At 40.9% G+C, this 18668-nt stretch overlaps 1 protein-coding gene across 8 annotated transcripts in view; it reads right to left on the reverse strand.

The window, feature by feature from the left end:
• Positions 1-18668, reverse strand: part of Znf827 (zinc finger protein 827) — a 172885-nt gene that overhangs the window by 134093 nt on the left and 20124 nt on the right. For all 8 annotated transcript variants that reach the window (XR_001234441.1, XM_005386658.2, XM_013515315.1 and 5 more), the window contains exon 2: positions 5515-6567. Coding sequence is in view for 7 of the 8 variants with exons in the window: in XM_005386658.2 (XP_005386715.1) it covers positions 5515-6567 (1053 nt within the window). In the remaining variant the exon portion in view is untranslated. The remainder of the gene's footprint in view (positions 1-5514; positions 6568-18668) is intronic.

Consider the following 18668-nt stretch of genomic DNA (forward strand, 5'->3'; position numbering starts at 1 on the left):
TTTACAACTGGTCTGGCTGATAAACAGCTTCCCCTAAACATACCACTTGCTAGTTAGAATCACTGCAAACAAAACTAAATTCCACCAAATGCTAATAGAACCAGTGGGACAGAGTTGTTAATTTGCTCCCTTGGAGAAAACACATTCTCTTTATAGGCAATAATATTATTGGAATAAAAGAGATAATGAATGTATATAAAACGCCTTTCACACAGTAAATGAAAGCTCTTGATAATGGCAGCTGTTGTTGTAATAGTTGTGACAGTAAACCATAGACACAGCCTTCAAAGCAGAAAAGTCACCATCACAGCAGATGTAAATTGAGACAACTGACATCATCTAACAAAGACACAGCGCATGGGCTGGACTGAGAAAGTAGTTTGTCCCTGGAGCCAGGAGGACATAAAAGAGCCATCCAGGGTGCTGTTTGGGTAGGCTCTGCTTAGCCTGAGCAAACTTCTGACAGCCAATTCAGCTCGGCAGGGAAGAGAGAGATGGAAAAGAAGCAAGGGGAGCAGAAGAGGGCCAGCAGCTGGAAGGCCTTACCTGGGTCTCTGACACCCAAGATAGTGCCGGGTTCAATATATGATTCAAAAACTTTGTGCTCTACTGTAATGAGATGAAGTCAAAAAAAAAGGCTGAGCTGAGAGCATAAAGTAAAATGAGTGCTGGAAACGGAAGGCAAAGATGCAGGAGGCTGGCAGGAAGTCCCAGTGAAACGAGGATGGCCATGAGCAGATTCCCCCGCACGGTATGCAAATGCATGTCCTGAAGGAATGACTGTATAAGCTGATAGACCAAGCACTTACATGTCAGCTGTGTCCAAATATGAGCTCGTAGCAGCTTACACTAAAAAAGCGAACACTGTATGACTACATCATTAATAAAGCACAATGATGTATGTTGAACCATTTACAATGGATATGTTCTGCTGAAAACAGAGTCAACCTTGTGGAAACTTTAAGAAGCCACACTTTTTATTTCAAAAACAGAAACCAGAAAAATTTGTTATTTCGAGTAAATACATAAATAGAGTTAGGAAATAACCAGTAGGAAATGGAAGGAGTGTTAAAGTAAGGAGACCTAGAGATAATTCCACACCAGCTCAGTTTACAGGTGAGGAAACTGAACTGTGGTGGTACGGGAAGAGGCTTTCTGCTATTTAATAGTGGCAAGGCTGGGATTAGAGCCGATCTCTACATTTCCAGTTTAATGTTTCACTGTATTGTCTATACAGAAATCCACAAAGCAATAGAAACAAAGCCTCATTAGGTTTAAAACATTTAAAAATTATAGATGCTTAGATATTTTTAAATGAATGCAATTGTTTTATAGCTTTGAAGTCAAACTTTATCTTGTCAGATACTATAGTATTTCTTTTGCAGAAAGTCAGGATAATTTGCACGTGGGTAAATCTGCATATTGAGCTTACCATATATATAGGAGCTCAAGATGCCAGAGGACTTTGGATGTGTATAATCCATGCATCATTAATCGGTACCATCTCCACTTTAGATTTTTTTAAATACTGCTGGTGTATATCTGTGTTAAATAACTATCTTCTAACAACACGTATGTTAAGCTGTTTTAATGGAATTTCTTGGACATGTACCTCCTCAAATACCATTTCAGAGCAAGAACACTAACAACAAAAACTGTGTTAGCCATGGATATCAATGGGTTGGTCTGTAGTCACTGATGTTGACATTATCGAAGAGTATTTTAGCAAGTATTCAATAAAACTAAGAAGGTGGCCTGATATCTACAGTTGGTCTAATTTTAAACCACTCAGAAAATATGATTGAGAACAATAATAGATAGTTCTAAATCTTAGTAAAAAATGAATTTGCCAAACAAGTTCATGTGTGTGATCATTTTCAGATTAAGGCTGTAATGTGGAGCTGAAGGGAGCTGGGGAAAGTTCCTCTCCTACCCTGGACTTTCTAAACTTTTGAAATAACTTCAACAACATCTCATAAACATGAAAAGAAACAGCAGCCAGGAAGCTCTTATATATTAACCCAGGAAACAGTCTTAGCTCTCAGCTATATGAGACCAGGTTGCTGTTAAGTATATTTAAATTTCATTCAGAACAGTAAGATGTTTAGGAGACTCTCTGTAGGAAACTCTCCCTGTTATTTCTTTTAATCAGGAGCATGGCATTCTGGGACTCTTGTTGGCCTTCTACAAGAAACTTTGTCTTGAAAATAAAGACCATTTACTTTATTCTTAGCTGCAATAGAACAGTAGCTTCAAAGAGAATTGAGTCAATGTGTGACATTTATCTTTATAGCTAACAGACATCATCTTCCCTCTATCGTGTCCCTTTTCAGAGGAGCAGTGTAGCATGTGCTGGTGGCGCAGGGTCACATGAAAGAAACCTCCTCCTCAAGTGTCACGTCTCTCTGGCGGGGCGGAAAGGCTATCAAGTGGTGGACTCTTAAGGAATTAAATACACCACAACCTGGCAACAAGAAAATCCTGCTCAAAAAAGAAGAATAAGGGCAGACCTAAAAGACACTTTTTTTTTTTTTCATGATTTGGACTTCCCTTGACCTAAAGAAGGTCAAAGCAATGCTGGTGTCTAAATTACTCAAGACAGGATCAGCTTCCCCAGTGTACAGCTCTTTGGAACTCTAGAATCAACTTTATATGGCCTTTTTGCGACATTTTGAGAAATAGCTTTCAAAAAAATTAAAAGCTGAAAACAGAGTGGTGTGTAGTTTATCTTGTGGCTTTTGGGGGAGACGGGATGAAACGCAGGGGATGTTATTTGTTTATTTAAGTCATTAGGCAACAGAAACTCCCTGCTGTAAGAAGCCAGATCACCTATTTGTTCTGAATTAAATTAAGATTTTTTTCTTAGGTAAAGGGAAAAATAATAACGAGAAACACTTAGAAACACGGGTTTTGAGTCTCGCCATATTCCTACAATGCACTTTAGGTAAAGTCACACCTGAATCCAGGCCCCAGGTGACACTGAAACCAATAGTATGGAAGGAGGAGGCCAGGGAGGGGTGAGGAGAAGGCCCACCTTAACCTCCCATTCTTCAGATTGCAAAAGCAGTGATCCTGAAAAACACCAAGTAGCTGTTCCACGATAATAAAGATAAATACAATCAGATGTCCTATGGACTCCATTTTAACCCGTAATCAAGCTGTGCCACTGGGAAATGAAGATGTTCACTTTAACAGATAGAGTGCAGGAATCCTCTCCCTGATTTCCCATCCATGCAATACATAAACAGAGCTTGAATTTAGAATGCATCTACCTGGATACATGAAAAAAAAAATTTACTAACATTTTTAAGGCCTCATTCTTCTAGTCTTTCCTCTTGCCAACTTTTAGAAAATGAATGATTTTTTAATGCAATAACTCCGTCCATGGAGCTGCCTCACCAAGACTTGGATTGTGAGCAAAGTCTTATGCAAAACTGGAAAAAGGTGGGGAGACGCAGTACTAATCAATCCAAAGGGCTTAGAGTGGCCAAATCTGAGTGGTTCCTTTCTTTTTTCTTTTGATTTGGGCATTTTGAACATTCATTGATTAAAATATCAAGTGTTTCAGCAAAAGAATAAATTTAGTAAAAAGAAAAAAAGCCCAATTTCTTATAGATCTCCAGGTACTAAATTCTGCTGTGCACCCCTTGGAGAGGTTGGCACAGATTAAATGCATATAAAACAAAAAGGGAACAACACGTTTTCCCTTGGGTGCATCCTCTACAGCAAAACAAACAAAGACTCAACCCTGCACTGGAAGCTCATGACCTCTTTCTCATCTTCGCATGCATCTAATCATCTGGGTGAAAAAATTATATTTCATAACGCTTTAAAATGACAAAGCAGCTGCAGTTTCCCTTTAGGAGACACGGTTGTATCAGACACTTTCCAAGCCTTCAGTCAGCTAAAGCTTATTACTCAATTTGTATAAGCTTTCCAAGTAACTAATGTCCAGATGAATTCACATTGTAAACACCACTCATGCATTTATTCAATAAGCAGAAACAGGTAATATTCATAAAATTATACCATATATAGCCTCACCTCTCTCTGCTGTTAACCCTAAATGAAATTTCTGTAAGTCAGGAGTGATTTATTTCACTGTAAAATTACCCAGCTCCCTTTGCTCCCCTTGCTTCCTAATTTTAGCCATTTTCTCCTTCTTTTGCCAGATGGCGGGTGAAAAGTTAGGAGAAATGAAGCTCAGAATTGATAAGCCTTTCAGGATTTTATTGACACTTCGGAAACTCAAGAGCGAACAGTTTGCTACAGCCATTCAAATCTCAGATACCCATTTTCCCAGTTCTAGTCTGCTTTTCACATAAGTTTAAAGTAATTATAAATACAGTACATAGCTCATTCATATACAGTTATTTAAATGGAAATTTGTCATAAATATACCAAATTAATATTCGCTGTGATCATTCAGTCAAGCATGTGCCGTTCCAAGCACTCTTTAGCAACATTTTGGCAAATAATTGAAAGCTGGCTAGTCTTAGAGAATTAGTGGTGTTTATATCAACGAGGAGTCACACGGTCCACTTCTTGTTCTGGTCTGGTAGTACATCATTGAGAGACTGCTGAAACCCTATACCTCTCTCCCCAGGAACATGTATTTACCATGCACACAATTTTTAAACCTAACTAGTATACAAATGATAATGATGATGATGATGATTCCATTATGAGAACTCAAGTAACTATATCTGCCCCTTGAATAATTAACTGTGAATACTGTACCAAGTTATAATGCTCTAGGAATGTGACACCACAGTATATGCTAGGTATGTGACAGTGACTTCTTCAGAAAGTCCATCTCCACCACTAGAAAACACACAATTCAAATTTTACACATGCACCTTTTTCAGAATCTGATTGGACTCAAACAAGATAAAAGCATTTGCAAGAGATGCTCAGATTACGTTTGATTGACAATATTTTTTTACAATTCTTATATGACAAGGAATTATAGAAGAATAGGGTAAGTAAAAGGTTTAAATTCCACAAAAAAGTAATAAAGATGCTAACATAAAAGTATATACTGTGATAAATTAGGGCAGAGCAGTTACTGATTACACAAAAGTCCATTTGTGATCGAGGCAGCAGGACTCTCCCTTGTCCACTATTTCAAAAGCAGTGGTTTTTTTCCCCGTGTTCAGTGATGCCCTGAACTCTGTGACAAAGATGCTTTGATCTTCTCCCATTAAATATATCTGGTATGGACCTAGTCTGAACTTGGTAAAGAAAAAAATTCTGTATGAAAGGGAGGGAGTACGGTATGTCTCTAAGATTATTCATTACCTTTCAGAAATGAAGCTATTTGTGAAGTCTTTGTGTAACACACACATGAAAGACTACTATGCTGCTTACTTAAAGTATTTTGTTGTGCTCTTGGTTTTTTATTCCTGCCTCAGCTCAGATGGGGAACTCGACTGAAATAGGCGATGAATAAGAAGACATGGCAGATCGCAGTCTGAAAGACTTACCCAAAGAGTGAAAGAAAAGACACCATACCTGCATTGGAGGGTTTCGAGACTCTTCCCTTGGGAACTGGGAGTAACAATAATTCCAAGGACTGTGGCGGTGGCGGCGGAGGAGGTGGAGGTGGCGGTGGAGGTGGTGGGGTCACTTTTTCTGGCTTCTTCTCAGAAGGTGGTGGTGGCAGAGGGTCCTCAGGCAGCAGTGATGACTTCTCGGCCAAGAGATTGCCGGCGGCCCTAGCTGCCACCTCTTTCAAAAGGGCCGCCGAGGAGGTCATGGAAGCCAGCGACAGGAAGGAGCTGGCTGGAGGAGGGTGCTCCTGACCAGGAGTCAAACTTCTCTCACTGACTTTCTTAGAAAGAGCTGCCAAGGTGGAACTGGCAGACTGGGAGCTAAAGGGGGAGGAAAAGGACTCAAATCGCATGGTCTCCTCCGTCCGGGTGAGAGATTTGTCCTGCAGAACGGCATTGGCTGCAGCCTTCAGTTTGAGGATGGCTGAATCCGGGGACAAGCCGCACGTGGTGGTTGAGTTCGGCAGCCACTTACCTTGATTCCATATAAAACGGTTAGTTGGAGCGTACTGGTCATTCTGTTCCTGCTTCTCAGCCAGCTTCCTGGCCAGAACACTGAGCTGCTGGGCATGGTGGGAGGGCGGGGAAAAGGAGAGATTGGAGCCAGGGTTCACAGGGGACTCCACTCTGCCATTGGCCGTGGCTGTGGCATCAAGTTTGAGGGAACCAGCCTCCAGCAGCCGCCTCAAGTTGCTGCTCAGGGGTTTATTGGAACCTGGCGGGTCATCTTCACATAAAGAAGACACTCCCGGGGAAAGGTGGTCTTGACACTGCAGAGAGTCTCGCAAAACGTCACCATCGAGTGCCACCAGCTCCAGGGTGTGGCTGCTGGGAGTCGCACTTCCCAAGGACGTGTCGGGGGAAGTAGACTGCTCCTGGATCCGGTCCTCCAGAGACAGCTTATAGTTCTCCTGAACCTCTCCATAGGATGCTTCTGACGGAGTCTCAGAAGAGTTTCCATACCAGTGTTCCCCTTCACTGAGCTCCGCCTCGGCCTCTTCCTGCCTACTAACATCTGGGGGGAATTAAGAAGACCAGGTTTACTTCTAAAGTGAGCAATAAGTTATTTGTAAGACATTCAAGTGGAGTTGATAATAACTCTTCCCTTCCACCCAAGAACCAGGTGAAACTCAGCAACAGGCGAACAGAAGGTCGGGCAAATAAGAGAAAGGTACACATGCTCAACAAGCAACACTCACATACTTTATATGCTCATCTTTCCAGTAATTATTCAGGATAAGTTGAATTGGAAAAAGACAAGAACAAAAGGGACTTGCCAAAGAAGTGACTGGATGAAAACAGTTACTATTTTCAATGAGTGAGAGAAATAGAAACTTGAACCTTGCAGAAAACAAGCACAATACGGTATCTTTAGGACAGTGTCCAGAATAGACAGCAGTCTGGCAGAAAGGGAGAACATAAAACCCTAAGACACAGGCAGTGGGAAGCTGCTTCCCCACTTTCTAATTCCATGATCTCAGGATGGTCACTTATGTGGCATGAGACTATTTCCTCCAACGTAAGAGGCAATTAATTTTTAAAGATGTTTATTGAAATATGTCAACAATAGCTGCCTAACTCACTTTACCAGGTATTAGGAAGCTTAATTCCTGAGGAGCATGCGACATGTTTTGAAAACAGTGAAGTAATACACAGAAATCAGATCTCATCCGCCAACAGTATGTGCATTACTAATCCTTGCTGTGACACTGTGTCCTGAGTTATGCATGCTACTTGTTTGAGAGGCTGCAATTTCAATCACCGGAATGCTCACCACGTTCTCACAGGCACTGATTAGGAATTTATTCCTTCACTTCACTAAGAGACCTCAAGTTATTTTCTCTTAGTTAATTTATCGGTCTACCACTTCCACTCCCATGTCCCCCACATACCAGTCAGCTGGGACTCCCTCCCACCCAGGAGCATTTGTGACTCTGAACTCTACCTTTTCTCATGGTGCTCCATCGAAAATGTCTTTCCCTGGAAAAGCTGACTGTCCAGATCTACTTGTAGTTCGACACCTAGCTGCAAGGTTTGTTCCTGTCAGTCCCCCCTTGATAGCTGGGCATGGTGGCACACACTGTAATCTCAGCACTCTGACAGAGTGAAGCAGAAGAATCACAGGTGTGAGCTCAGCCTGGGCAACTTAGTGACTTAGCAAGACCCTGTTTTCTTAGTGACTTAGCAAAACTAAAAAAAAGGTGGAGGCTGAAGATGTGGCTCAGTGCTAAGGCCCAGGGTTCAATCCCTACTACTACTCAAAAAGAAAAAAAAAAGGGAATTCTCCCTAGAACACTCAGTCACAATTAATCTCTCATTCATCCACTCACTCGCCCAACAAATATGGAGTACTTACTTGCTGCATGCCAGGCATTGTTCTAGATCAGTGGAGGCAAACCTACAGCACGCGTGTTATTTGTTCTTCTTTTAAGACAAAAGATGCTAATGTAGGAGTTGTTTTTTCTATCTTAAATTTCAGTATTCTGGTTTAATTGCAATGTTGACACTTTGCAATAAATAAGTGGGTTTTGAGTTACATTTGGACACTCCTCTCTAAAAGGTTCACCATCAGTGTCTAGGTTGTCCAGATTGTTCGAGATTCAAGATTGACTAGCACAGCACAAAAAAACAAAGCTCTTGCCTTCTTGGGGTTTATATTTACTTGGAGGAAGGCAGATGTTGGCTATATTAATAAGTCGTAAATTAGATCATATAGTACTTATCATATAAGAGTTAAGGAAAAACTTCAGAGGAAGACCAAGAAGGACAGAGACAATGTAAGAGGCAAGTTGCAATTTTACTATTTTTTTTTTTTTTTGGTACTGGGAATCAACTCAGGACCTTGTGTTTGCCAGGAAGGCACTTATGCCGCTGAGCTATATCACCGGCCCTGCAAGTTGCAATTTTAAATACTGCTTCACTGAAGTAGTGACATTCAAGCAAAGGCTTGAAGAAAGGAAGGAGCTATGCCCATGGAGAGGGACAGTCAGTGTACAGGTCCTGATGTGTCCACGGAGCAGCAAGGAAGTCAGTGTGCATACAGTGGATTGAGGGAGGGTCACAGCGATGGGAGAGGAGGTCAGAGAGTGAGCATGGGTGGGTGTGTATGGGTGTACTGTGGTGCAGACCCGTAAGACATTGCGAAATATTGACGGGCCTGCTGCATTTGGCAAAATAGGGAACCATCCAAGGGTGCTGGGCAGAGGAGTGACATGATGTGGCTCAGGCTGTCATAGGATTCTTCTAGCTGCTATGTGGGAGACGGCTGGCAGGTGCAAGGGTGGAGACAGGAGACACCTAGGAAGCTGGAATCCGGGGGAGGGATAGTGGAGACTCAGCTCAGGAAACTACCAGTGGTAAGTGACCCTATGCTATGCAAATTTTGAACTCAGTACAAACATTCTCAGGTTTTGTTTCTGTTGACTTTATACCCTGAAAAATTATCTATTAATGGCTTCTCTTTGAAAATGGAACTTCTTGAGGGCAGGGACTTTTCTCCACATCCCACACTATGCTTAGTACATTGCCTGGTCTCTAGTAGAGTTCAATGAATGTTTAGAAATTGAGCCAAATTCCTCATTGTGCTAAGGTTTGCCACGTAACAAACATAACAAATCTGTTTCTTCTCAGAATAGAAATAGCTAGAACTAGTAATGCATGAACTACAAGCTAATACATTGATCTTCCCATGCTATTTAGAGAAGAAATGTCACAAATGACAAATTCTTTTTCACTAAGCTAAAGTTTTGCAACTCCTTTCTGGGATTCTTTATTAAGTTATCGAAAAAACGTAAAATATCAAATGGAATTTGCTAGAAAAAAGCAGGTAAAATTGAATTTTCTCTGTTAAAAACAGTCTGGTTCCTTGCAATTTGCCACATTTCCCTCTACCCACTTGATTTCAACATTTTTAATCCCTCCTGAAATGGCAGCAACCTCATCTCCCCAGTGGCTTCACAGAGGGATGCTTTTTAGCTAAGACCACTCAGTCAACATCAATTTCAACAATAGGGCTAATTTTATGTTTCCTTAGCAAACCACCTTTCTTGATTTCAGATTAAATATCTCATCCTTCAAGAGAACTGAATGGAAGTTCTATAAATAGTAAGAGAAGTAAAAGATCTAACAATCACTACGGTAAGAATTAGTTTAGTATCTCTTCTTGGCTCTTTATTGCCATTAAATGAATGAACAGGAAAATATATGATTCAAAATTAAATATCTTTAGATTATATTTTTGTTATCCTATAATAGCTCATTGGTCCTGAACCAATCCAGTAAGGGTCATCTAACAAGGCACATAAAATCAAGGTTTTGAGAACCGTAAAAAGTAACTACAAACAGATGTCCGATCATGCCATTTTACTGAGACCATTAAATGTGCTAAAGGTTACTGGTTAAATCGAAGCCACACAACCACCTAGTGCTAATGCCAGAACCAGGAACCCCAAATCTCCTTGGCTAGGAGGTTCTCTGTGAACCAGTGCAAAGCTTACTCTACTGAGAGCCCCCGCCCCCAGGCCCCAACCACCAGGCCACTTCCACAGAGCGAGGAGCAGCAGCCCTCCCCTCCCACCTCCAGCCTGCCTTCCCTCCTCTTAAATCAGAAATTAGCAAGGGATTCTCTTGGATAAAGACAATTTCACTCCTTCTCTTTAGACACATCATTAAAAGATGAAGCCTCATTAATCCCATACTCCATAATCTCTCCATTTCCTTTCTGTCTTGTCTTTGTTGTAGTGGTCAGAAGTTGATTCAATTACCTAAAGTCTCAAAGGCAAAGCTTAATTTCCTAAAACCCCTCCCACACCCTCAGGGATTAGGACGGTGGCAGAAGTGCTGAAGCAGGTGAATGCACCAAAAGCTAAGGAAGTTGTTGATTCAGACTCTCATCCAGTGAGGGAGACATTCTTGCAAGATACCAACAGCTAAGGCTCACACTCCAGGCGGCTCTGACAATGCTACCAAAACACAAACACAAACAACAAGTAAATTAAGTGTTTCTTAAACAGAATGGGTAGTTGGGTGTGGTGACAACCCCTGCAATCCCAGGTAAATTCAAGCCTAGACAAATTTAGCAAGGCTCTGTCTTGGAATAAAATTTTAAAAGGGCTGGGGTTGTCACTCAGTGGTAGAGCTCTTGACTCGAATGCATGAGGGGCTGGGTTCAATCCTCAGTACTGAAAAAGAGCAACAAAACAGTTTATGTCCCCTAAAATACTAGCATATGTCTCAACCACCCATTCCTCCGTTCTTTGCAGACATAATCACGACATACACACTTCTCTGGACTATCGAAAAATTCAAATATAAAACAAATATTTTTTAAACTCACAAAGCTCTACTAATCACTTTTCTGAAGATACTGCCTTGGAAATTGAAGCTATTCAAGTAAAAAGTCACCAAAGAATTTTAATACCCAGCCTCACGAGAGCAGAAATTTGAGGGGAAACATATCTAAAATTATTCTTGTCTTCCCAGAGGTCAAATAAAAGGTGTGTGAGGCTTATAGAGAAATGAATGGAACATAACTAAGAATGTGAAAAGATTAGGGGAAAATCAGGAGAGGCTCAAACAAACATGATTTCGGTTCATAAAAACCACAAGGATTTTCTCCCACAAATTTTGTTTTGTTTCTACTGATTAATTTATTTTGTCTGCTGGGATCCTCTCTATTTTCATGTTCAGTGTCATCAAGGTGGGGTCTTGAGGGCTGCACTGGTCCTGCAGCAGTGAGCTCTTTTCCTTCCCTCTCCTGACACATCAGGAGAAAAATTCCTCTCCTTGGGAAGCACACCCAACGCTCTCCTGAAATCCACAGGGTGAATCCACAGACACCACAAACTTTAGGACAGGCAAGCCTTGACTTCGGCTTCTCTCTTTCCCAATCTGAGAAGCCCCAGCAGCAAGACACCTCCATTTTCCTGTCTGTCAACCAGCACAGAATCATCATAGTAGGAAATCACAGAGCAGCGCAAGGTCCTGGAAACGCTTCCTGTGGATTTCACAGCTTTCTTAACTAAGCCATCCCGGGGAAGCCTCTAAATGGCCAATGTAAATAACTTCTAGTAAATATATTATTTTTAACCTCCACAAAAAGAAGCTATTGCCACTGCTAATCTTACAAAAACCTCTGTCTCCAACTGTTAGGTTCACACTGCTTCTTCTCAGCTTTACAGGATAGTTTCTTTGCATGCCTGCATTTTCCCTTGAAAAGTCAGAAATGTAAAGAATTAAGGATTAAAACTGATGAAATTACAGGATGAAAATGTGCTGAATAGATTTTTGTTTTCACACTTCGTATATTTCTCCTTTAGGGAAAACAAAACAAAATTCCACTACCTAACACATTTATTTATAATTCAGTCTTCAAACAGCAACTGGGTAACCGGATATCCACAACTCTTGTTGGGTTCTCAGCAGAGAATGCCTGTTCAACTCCCTTCTCGTTTGGACAGTTTTAATCAGTTGCATTGAATGGAACCAATATTCAACTCAAAACATCCCCATTCAGAATGATCAGGGACCAAGAGAATAATATATGACACCCTATGAATTTTCATGGTTTTTTTTTTGGTTAGGCTGAGCAAGTATAGATGAAAAGCTAAAAGTCCCATCTCTAAATCTGCCTGCAGACCATTTCAACCAGTGGTTGAAAAGTTCCTATATCAAATTTTCCCTTTATACCTAATATACAACTATAGCTAAATACCTATAGCTATCTTTCAAGGCCACATGTTTCTACTGGAATCTTTAAATATATCTGAAATACTGGCTGCAAATCATACAACTAGCTTTGTGACTCTGTGTAAAAGTGATTCGAAAGGTTTAAGAAGCTGTATACAAAAGTTGTTGGTAAAACAAATACTAATCATTTTTTTTTAACTCAGCACTTACTGAACACTTATGTTCAGGGAGATGTTCTTAGCAACAGGGAGACTCAGACACCTAACGGCTTCTGGACGAACAGTTTATAAACCCCAGAGAGAGAGGGCTGCCCAGACATTCAAGGCACAATGGCTGGTGCCACCACTAAGGAACAGAACAAAGGTTGTGTGAGCAGAAAAGAGAGAAAGATTAACTCCAGCAGTGGGGCTGGCTTTGGGAATGGGTCTTGAAAGATGGACATAATTCTTTTTATTATAAAGAGAATAAAAAATAAAATAAAATAACAACAACATAGGCAAGAACAAAACAAAGCAAAACCAAAAATGATACAGGGTTTCACAACAAAATGATAGGAATTAACAGTGGTTATTATATTACATATTATCTTCAGCAAAGTTGCTCAGATTACCAGATGTAAGAACGCAAGATTGATTTTAACAGAAGTCACAGGAACATCACTGATAAACAGGCTTGCTCTTCTGCATATGATAAAAAGGGAAAGATCCTAGTCACAGGAAAAAAAAAAAAAACCTAATAGATGGTATACGTTAGATAAATTAACCCAGCGAAAAAAATTTGATCCTTTATTCTACACATTTTAAAATCTGTTGATTTGTTGAAGGCAGAGTTTACCAGTTATATTATCGTACTGGTTTTGCCATTAAACCACTAGCTGATAAAGACTTTGAGGCAGGGCTGTGAGGTGGTCATTTTAGCGTTCCTGCGCAGTGCCCTACTGCTTGTAGGTGTACTGGGACTTGTGTGGTGGTAAATAAGAGCCAACCAGCAGCACTGCAGGAAGTAGGGGGGAATTTTCTCAGTTCCTGTATCAAACAATGAAAGGGGCACAATGGAGCTAGAATCAAATAGGCTGTCAAAGGCACATCAGGGCTCTCCTTTGCCTCTAGTTTCTTCTTGTCGGGCCACTTTTCCCAGGAGACTAAAAACCTGGCTGCAACCGGTTCTGGGTTTTCATGCTCCCTGAGTGTGCACTAGAGAAAGGTCTTTCCCCCTCTGATTGGCCTGCTGGAGGTCATGGTCCCTTCCCTGGGCCTATCACTGAAGCCAGAGGGCGGGTTCTACCGTGGGCTCAATGTGGGTCACAGAAGAAAGGAAAGGGAAAAGGTATCAGGAAGACAAAAGCAATGACCTCTATAATGTTTAATAAAGGTTTCTTCTGCCGCAAAGCGGGTTGTGCTACACCAATTTTAGATATTAAGGAAAAAGCACCCACATTTGGGCAGGTTTTATTTGCCAATTTTTAAATTGTTCCTTTGTAGCCAGAGGGCACATCCACCTCATCAGTCTGCCTGAAACAAAGCGACCTCCAGGGTCTTCCAGGCTCCAAGTCCACTCTCGGACGGACAAAGACTCAGAGCTTATAAGCCCTGTCAGGTTGGCCATGAGGAAGATTTAAAAACTGTTAGATATTTAAAACTGCCCGGGTGGGGAACACAACCAGATTCCTGTCACCAGTCCAGCTGGGGCAAAGGTGGTGCAAGGGCATGGAGAAACGACAGGGAGGAAAGTCCTCACGCTGGGATAGCAGGGGCGGTTTTTGGGTCAAGTTTTACACATAACAGTATTCTCCAATTATTATTTTAATTGTCCATGAGGTTTTCTTTTTCAGGTAAGAAAATGAACACATTGCTCTTTACTTTCGAAGTGAGTTCCCAGTATATCTAAAACAGGTTCACTATTCATTCTCATATAAAATGCCCAGCCAGATCTTCCTAGTGGCTAAGGAACCAAGTCATGTGTCTCCATCAAGACAGTTATCTCCACATAAAGGACAGACAACTCCTTTATCCTCTCAATAGCCTACACCAAAACTCCAAAGCCACCTTGACCCTGCTCCCAGACCCCACCTGTAATGCACTTATAGATTCCTTTGGTTTTGTCTTCAATATACATCCCAAAGCTTGCCACCTTTCTCTACTTCTACCACTACCACCCTGGTACACGTTGAGACCAGCCCCGGCTTAGACTGTACAGAAGTAACCTTCCAGCTGATCTCCTAACCTCACCATCTTGCCCTACTATTCTCAGCAAGCAGCCCGAGGCAGCTTTCAAAAATATTACCTTGGACTCCATGACTTCCGGCCCCAGAGCCTCCATAGTGACATCTCATGTTTCTCAGAGTAAAATCCAAATCCTAAGCTTGACCTCAAGGCCGTATTTAATCTGCAAATCCCTAAACTCAACTCCTACCAGTCTCCTTTGCTAAGGAACTAAATTCTTGCCTCAGGGCCTTTGATATTGCTTTACCCTACCCTTTATCTAAAGTATTTTTTTTCCCTAATAGCACCATGGCTAATTCCCTTATGTCCTGTCTCCCCTCCAACATCACTGTTAAGAAAGTTTTTGTGCTGTTGTTGCTGTTGCCTCACCACTTAAATCAGTACTGAATAAATAGCAGGCACCCAATTATTTTTTGTCAAATGCATAACTAAAAGTAAGTAATACACTTAACCATTAGAAAGGTAGCACCTACTAGGGACAGAACTGAGAACTGTTTTCATAATTATGAACGATAACACTATTTTGCTCATGAGTCAACCATGGCAAAGGGAAAGAGGCTATTTTGCAAATCTTCTCAGCAAAGTTTCCTTAATGGCCAGGAAGAGAAAGCAGCACTCTAACAGATATTGGGGCTGATGACGAAACCCCATCCAGGAAGCTCCAAATTTCTTGGGGGTCTAACTTAATGTTTCAAGTGATTCCTACATTCTACTGTATGCATGTGTGCCCGTCTTTACTTAATAGTACTGGGGTGTTTTCGTACAAACAATCAGGAATATAAATTCTCCAGAACGATGCAACATATTTCTCTGGACACCCACCTACTTTGAAGAAACAAGAACATATGAAAACACTCCGCACAGTGCCAAGGGCTCAGCGGAGGGTGACTATCTTTGTTTTGTTTTTTGTTTTTTTTTTTTTTGGTTTTTCTCCGGTGCCGGGAACCGAACTCATGACCTTGCGCTTGCCAGGCAGGCGCTTCGCCGGTGAGCTAAATCCCCAGCCCCGGGTGACTATCTTTGTTGCAGGTATTACCAACCACAAGACAGACGGCACTAGCTCTGTGAGCACCACTTTCAGAGTCAAAAGCTAAAACACAGAAGAGAAAGAATCTTGCCAGGACTGTTCAGTAGATCTGTAGGATATTAAAATCTATTTTTGAATTTGAATTTTGTTACATGAATTATTTTGGCCTTCCAGTCCAAATGGCTACTGTGTAGGCAGAAGGCTAGAGGGGGTCAGTGACTTGCCCAAGATCAGCAAATACAGGACAGGAGCTCATATGTCCCAACCTAATGGCCCATGCCGGTGTTACTAAATCATGGTGCCTTTTACTCATCTTTAAGGGAATGAATGAATTCCAGAACAAGTCCTGGCACATAGCAGGCTCCCAATAAACATTTGTTGAATAAATAAACAGTCAGGCATTGAGCACTAAAAATATGCCTCATGCTATGTTAAATATTTTCATATTTGTCAGCAAATTTCACAGGAAACAGTTTCCCAAGAAATTAATGGTTCACACAATATGCACACTTATTGAGTGACAGAGCCAGGTCGAAACCCAAATCTTCAGACGATGAGCAGCTTGACAAAAATAACTAAAACTTTTGGGTAATCAAAGCATCTTCAAGTATTTGACATGCTTATAATTTTATTCTGATGGCATTTTAGAATGCATACACGCAAAAACATAATACGTTGTTACCATTTGTAATACAAAAATGTGTCTCAGGAGGTACTGGTCTCCATGTTAAATGGTTCCAAGCACCTGTGTATGTTGCTGTTCTCACTCTGACAGCTCTTTTGAATATCTCTGTTATTATGCCCCAAGCAGAGGCTGTTTGTGGCTTTGTCTTTGATAAACTGTGATAACAATCAATAGGTTCATTAAAACCATGTGCAGACTATTTCATGTGTTGAATTGCATTCACCCAAAAGATGTTCAAAATACAATCCCCAGTGTATATGAATGTGACCTTATTGGAACATAGGGCTTCGCAGATAAGCAGGTTAAAATGAAGTCACTAAGGGTGGGTCCCTAATTCCAACATGACTGGTGTCTTTTAAAAGAGGGGAAATTCGGACAGTGAGACAGATGTGCACTAGGTGAACACCGAGGAGAGGTTGGAGTTTCGCTGCCCTAAGCAGAAGAGCTACCAGGACTGAAGAGAGGAGACCAGGACTTCCCTGGAGCCGCAGACAGAGCACCCTGATTTGGATGTCCAACCTCCAGAATCACGAGCCAAAAACCATCTGCTGTTTAGGCACTACTTTGTGACACTTTGTTATGGCAGCCACAGAAAACCAATACACCTAAGCTTGGATGAAGACCTGATACCTTTCTGTAGATTTTTTTTAACCTCTGGATTCTAAACAGTATCTTCTGGTAGTAATGCAGTTTTGCATAAGCTGGGCATTTATTGCACAAAACTGTCCAACTGCTGATCGCTGTCAAATCCAAAGGCTGGAAGGGCTGTAAATAGTGGGTTATTTTTGCCTACCTCTATATTTCAGCCAAACTTCTTTCAAATGAAAGATTTTTAAAAAGACATTAGGCCTTCAATTAACTAAAGCTACTCAGACATTGCCATACAAATATGTGTATTTTCATTTTAAATCTTCAAACATACATATGTATATTTCAGTATATTGAAATATATATTCCAATATAATATTATATAATATTATTATATTATTTCAATATAATATTCACCTTAAATATGTTGTGGCAAATTAGACAAAGGGCTATTACAGAATCCACTTGCTGGAAGGCCAATCTGGAGACCAAAATGGTACTGGTTAGTCCACAGATCGATTACTTGCTCCCTCACCCTTTCATGCACCTGCATGCTACAAAAAGCATATAGAATCTGTCCCCTCAAGCAATCAGAAGTAAATTTACCATGGCTACCACGTCGTTATCAGAAAAATTGTCTGCTAAGGCTGATAAATCGGTCGATTATCTGCTTCCTTGACTTTTATTTCCTCTTGTATAAATGTTTTCATCCTAACAGTACCAATATCTGTTATAAGATAAGCGATAAATTACCAAACTACTGAAATCACCACAAAAATCCCTAATAGATCAAAAAAGAACTTGACCAGAAAAAAGGCCCTAATAACATAATAATGTACTCTTATAGTCTAAGAAACAGCACTGTACAGATAGACAAAGGGCTACTTATTGAAATCTTAGCTTACACATAAAATAATAAATTTCTTTGTGGGATGTGTACCAAGAGCACCGGCATGATATACCTTGTAATGAAACACATGGTCATAATCCTTCTGTCTGCCAAAGAAAACCATCATACAGTGAGTTCTTTATTTACTAAATATATATATCCAGAAAGAAAAAAACATGGGCAAGAAAGAGTTTCAGCATAGGAGAAGAGATGAAATTGTTTTGTGTTTAATTCTAAAATACAGATGAAACCAAAGCTGTGGGTTGGAAGGCTAGCTCTCCCCACTCCAGTTCTGCATGTTCACTACAGAATACTGGAGACACTGACAGCAGGAGAATATTTTCACTGATCGTACACAAGAACTTAGGACATCAAACATAATTGATCACAAAGACAGCCACAGCTCAAAGTTAACTTTAAGCATTGTTTTAGGTCAACAATTTTAACCTTTACTCCTCCCAGGCTTAGCGCCAGGGCTACTATCAAGTGATCAAATGTATTTATATTTGTTCTGTCCTTTGATTTTCCCTACCCATCTTCTGGTCCATACATAATAAGTCAAGGATAGAAAGCCAAAAAAGAATGGAAATGAAGAAAAACTGCAATCAACCAACAAACTAAGGTAACTCCAAGGGCCAGGATATCCTCCAGGTAAGTGGACATTCCCTTAACAACCAGGAGGCTGATGGCATATGCACTTCATTCCCCTTAAAGATCCTGGGGGTGACTTCCTTTCTTCTTGGGCATCCCTCAGGCACATCCCTTGGGTTTTCACTGAGAGCGCTTTGCCAGATCTTACTCTTGAATGGAACTTGGCACTATTCTCAAGTTCACTGTCACCAAGAATGTTGCCTCAAAGGAGACACTCATTCCATTACCAACAAAGCTCAGATGCTTCTGGAAACGAATTAAGGTTGAGGCCAGGGAATATGCTCTACTGCTGCTTTAGGTAAGCTCAGGGTCCAAGTAAATGTCCCAAACAATAACAGCAATGACGGGGCTGGGGATTTAGCTCAGC

The sequence above is a fragment of the Chinchilla lanigera genome, unplaced genomic scaffold, assembly GCF_000276665.1.
Source record: "Chinchilla lanigera isolate Chin_1 unplaced genomic scaffold, ChiLan1.0 scaffold00027, whole genome shotgun sequence".
NCBI lineage: Eukaryota > Metazoa > Chordata > Mammalia > Rodentia > Chinchillidae > Chinchilla > Chinchilla lanigera.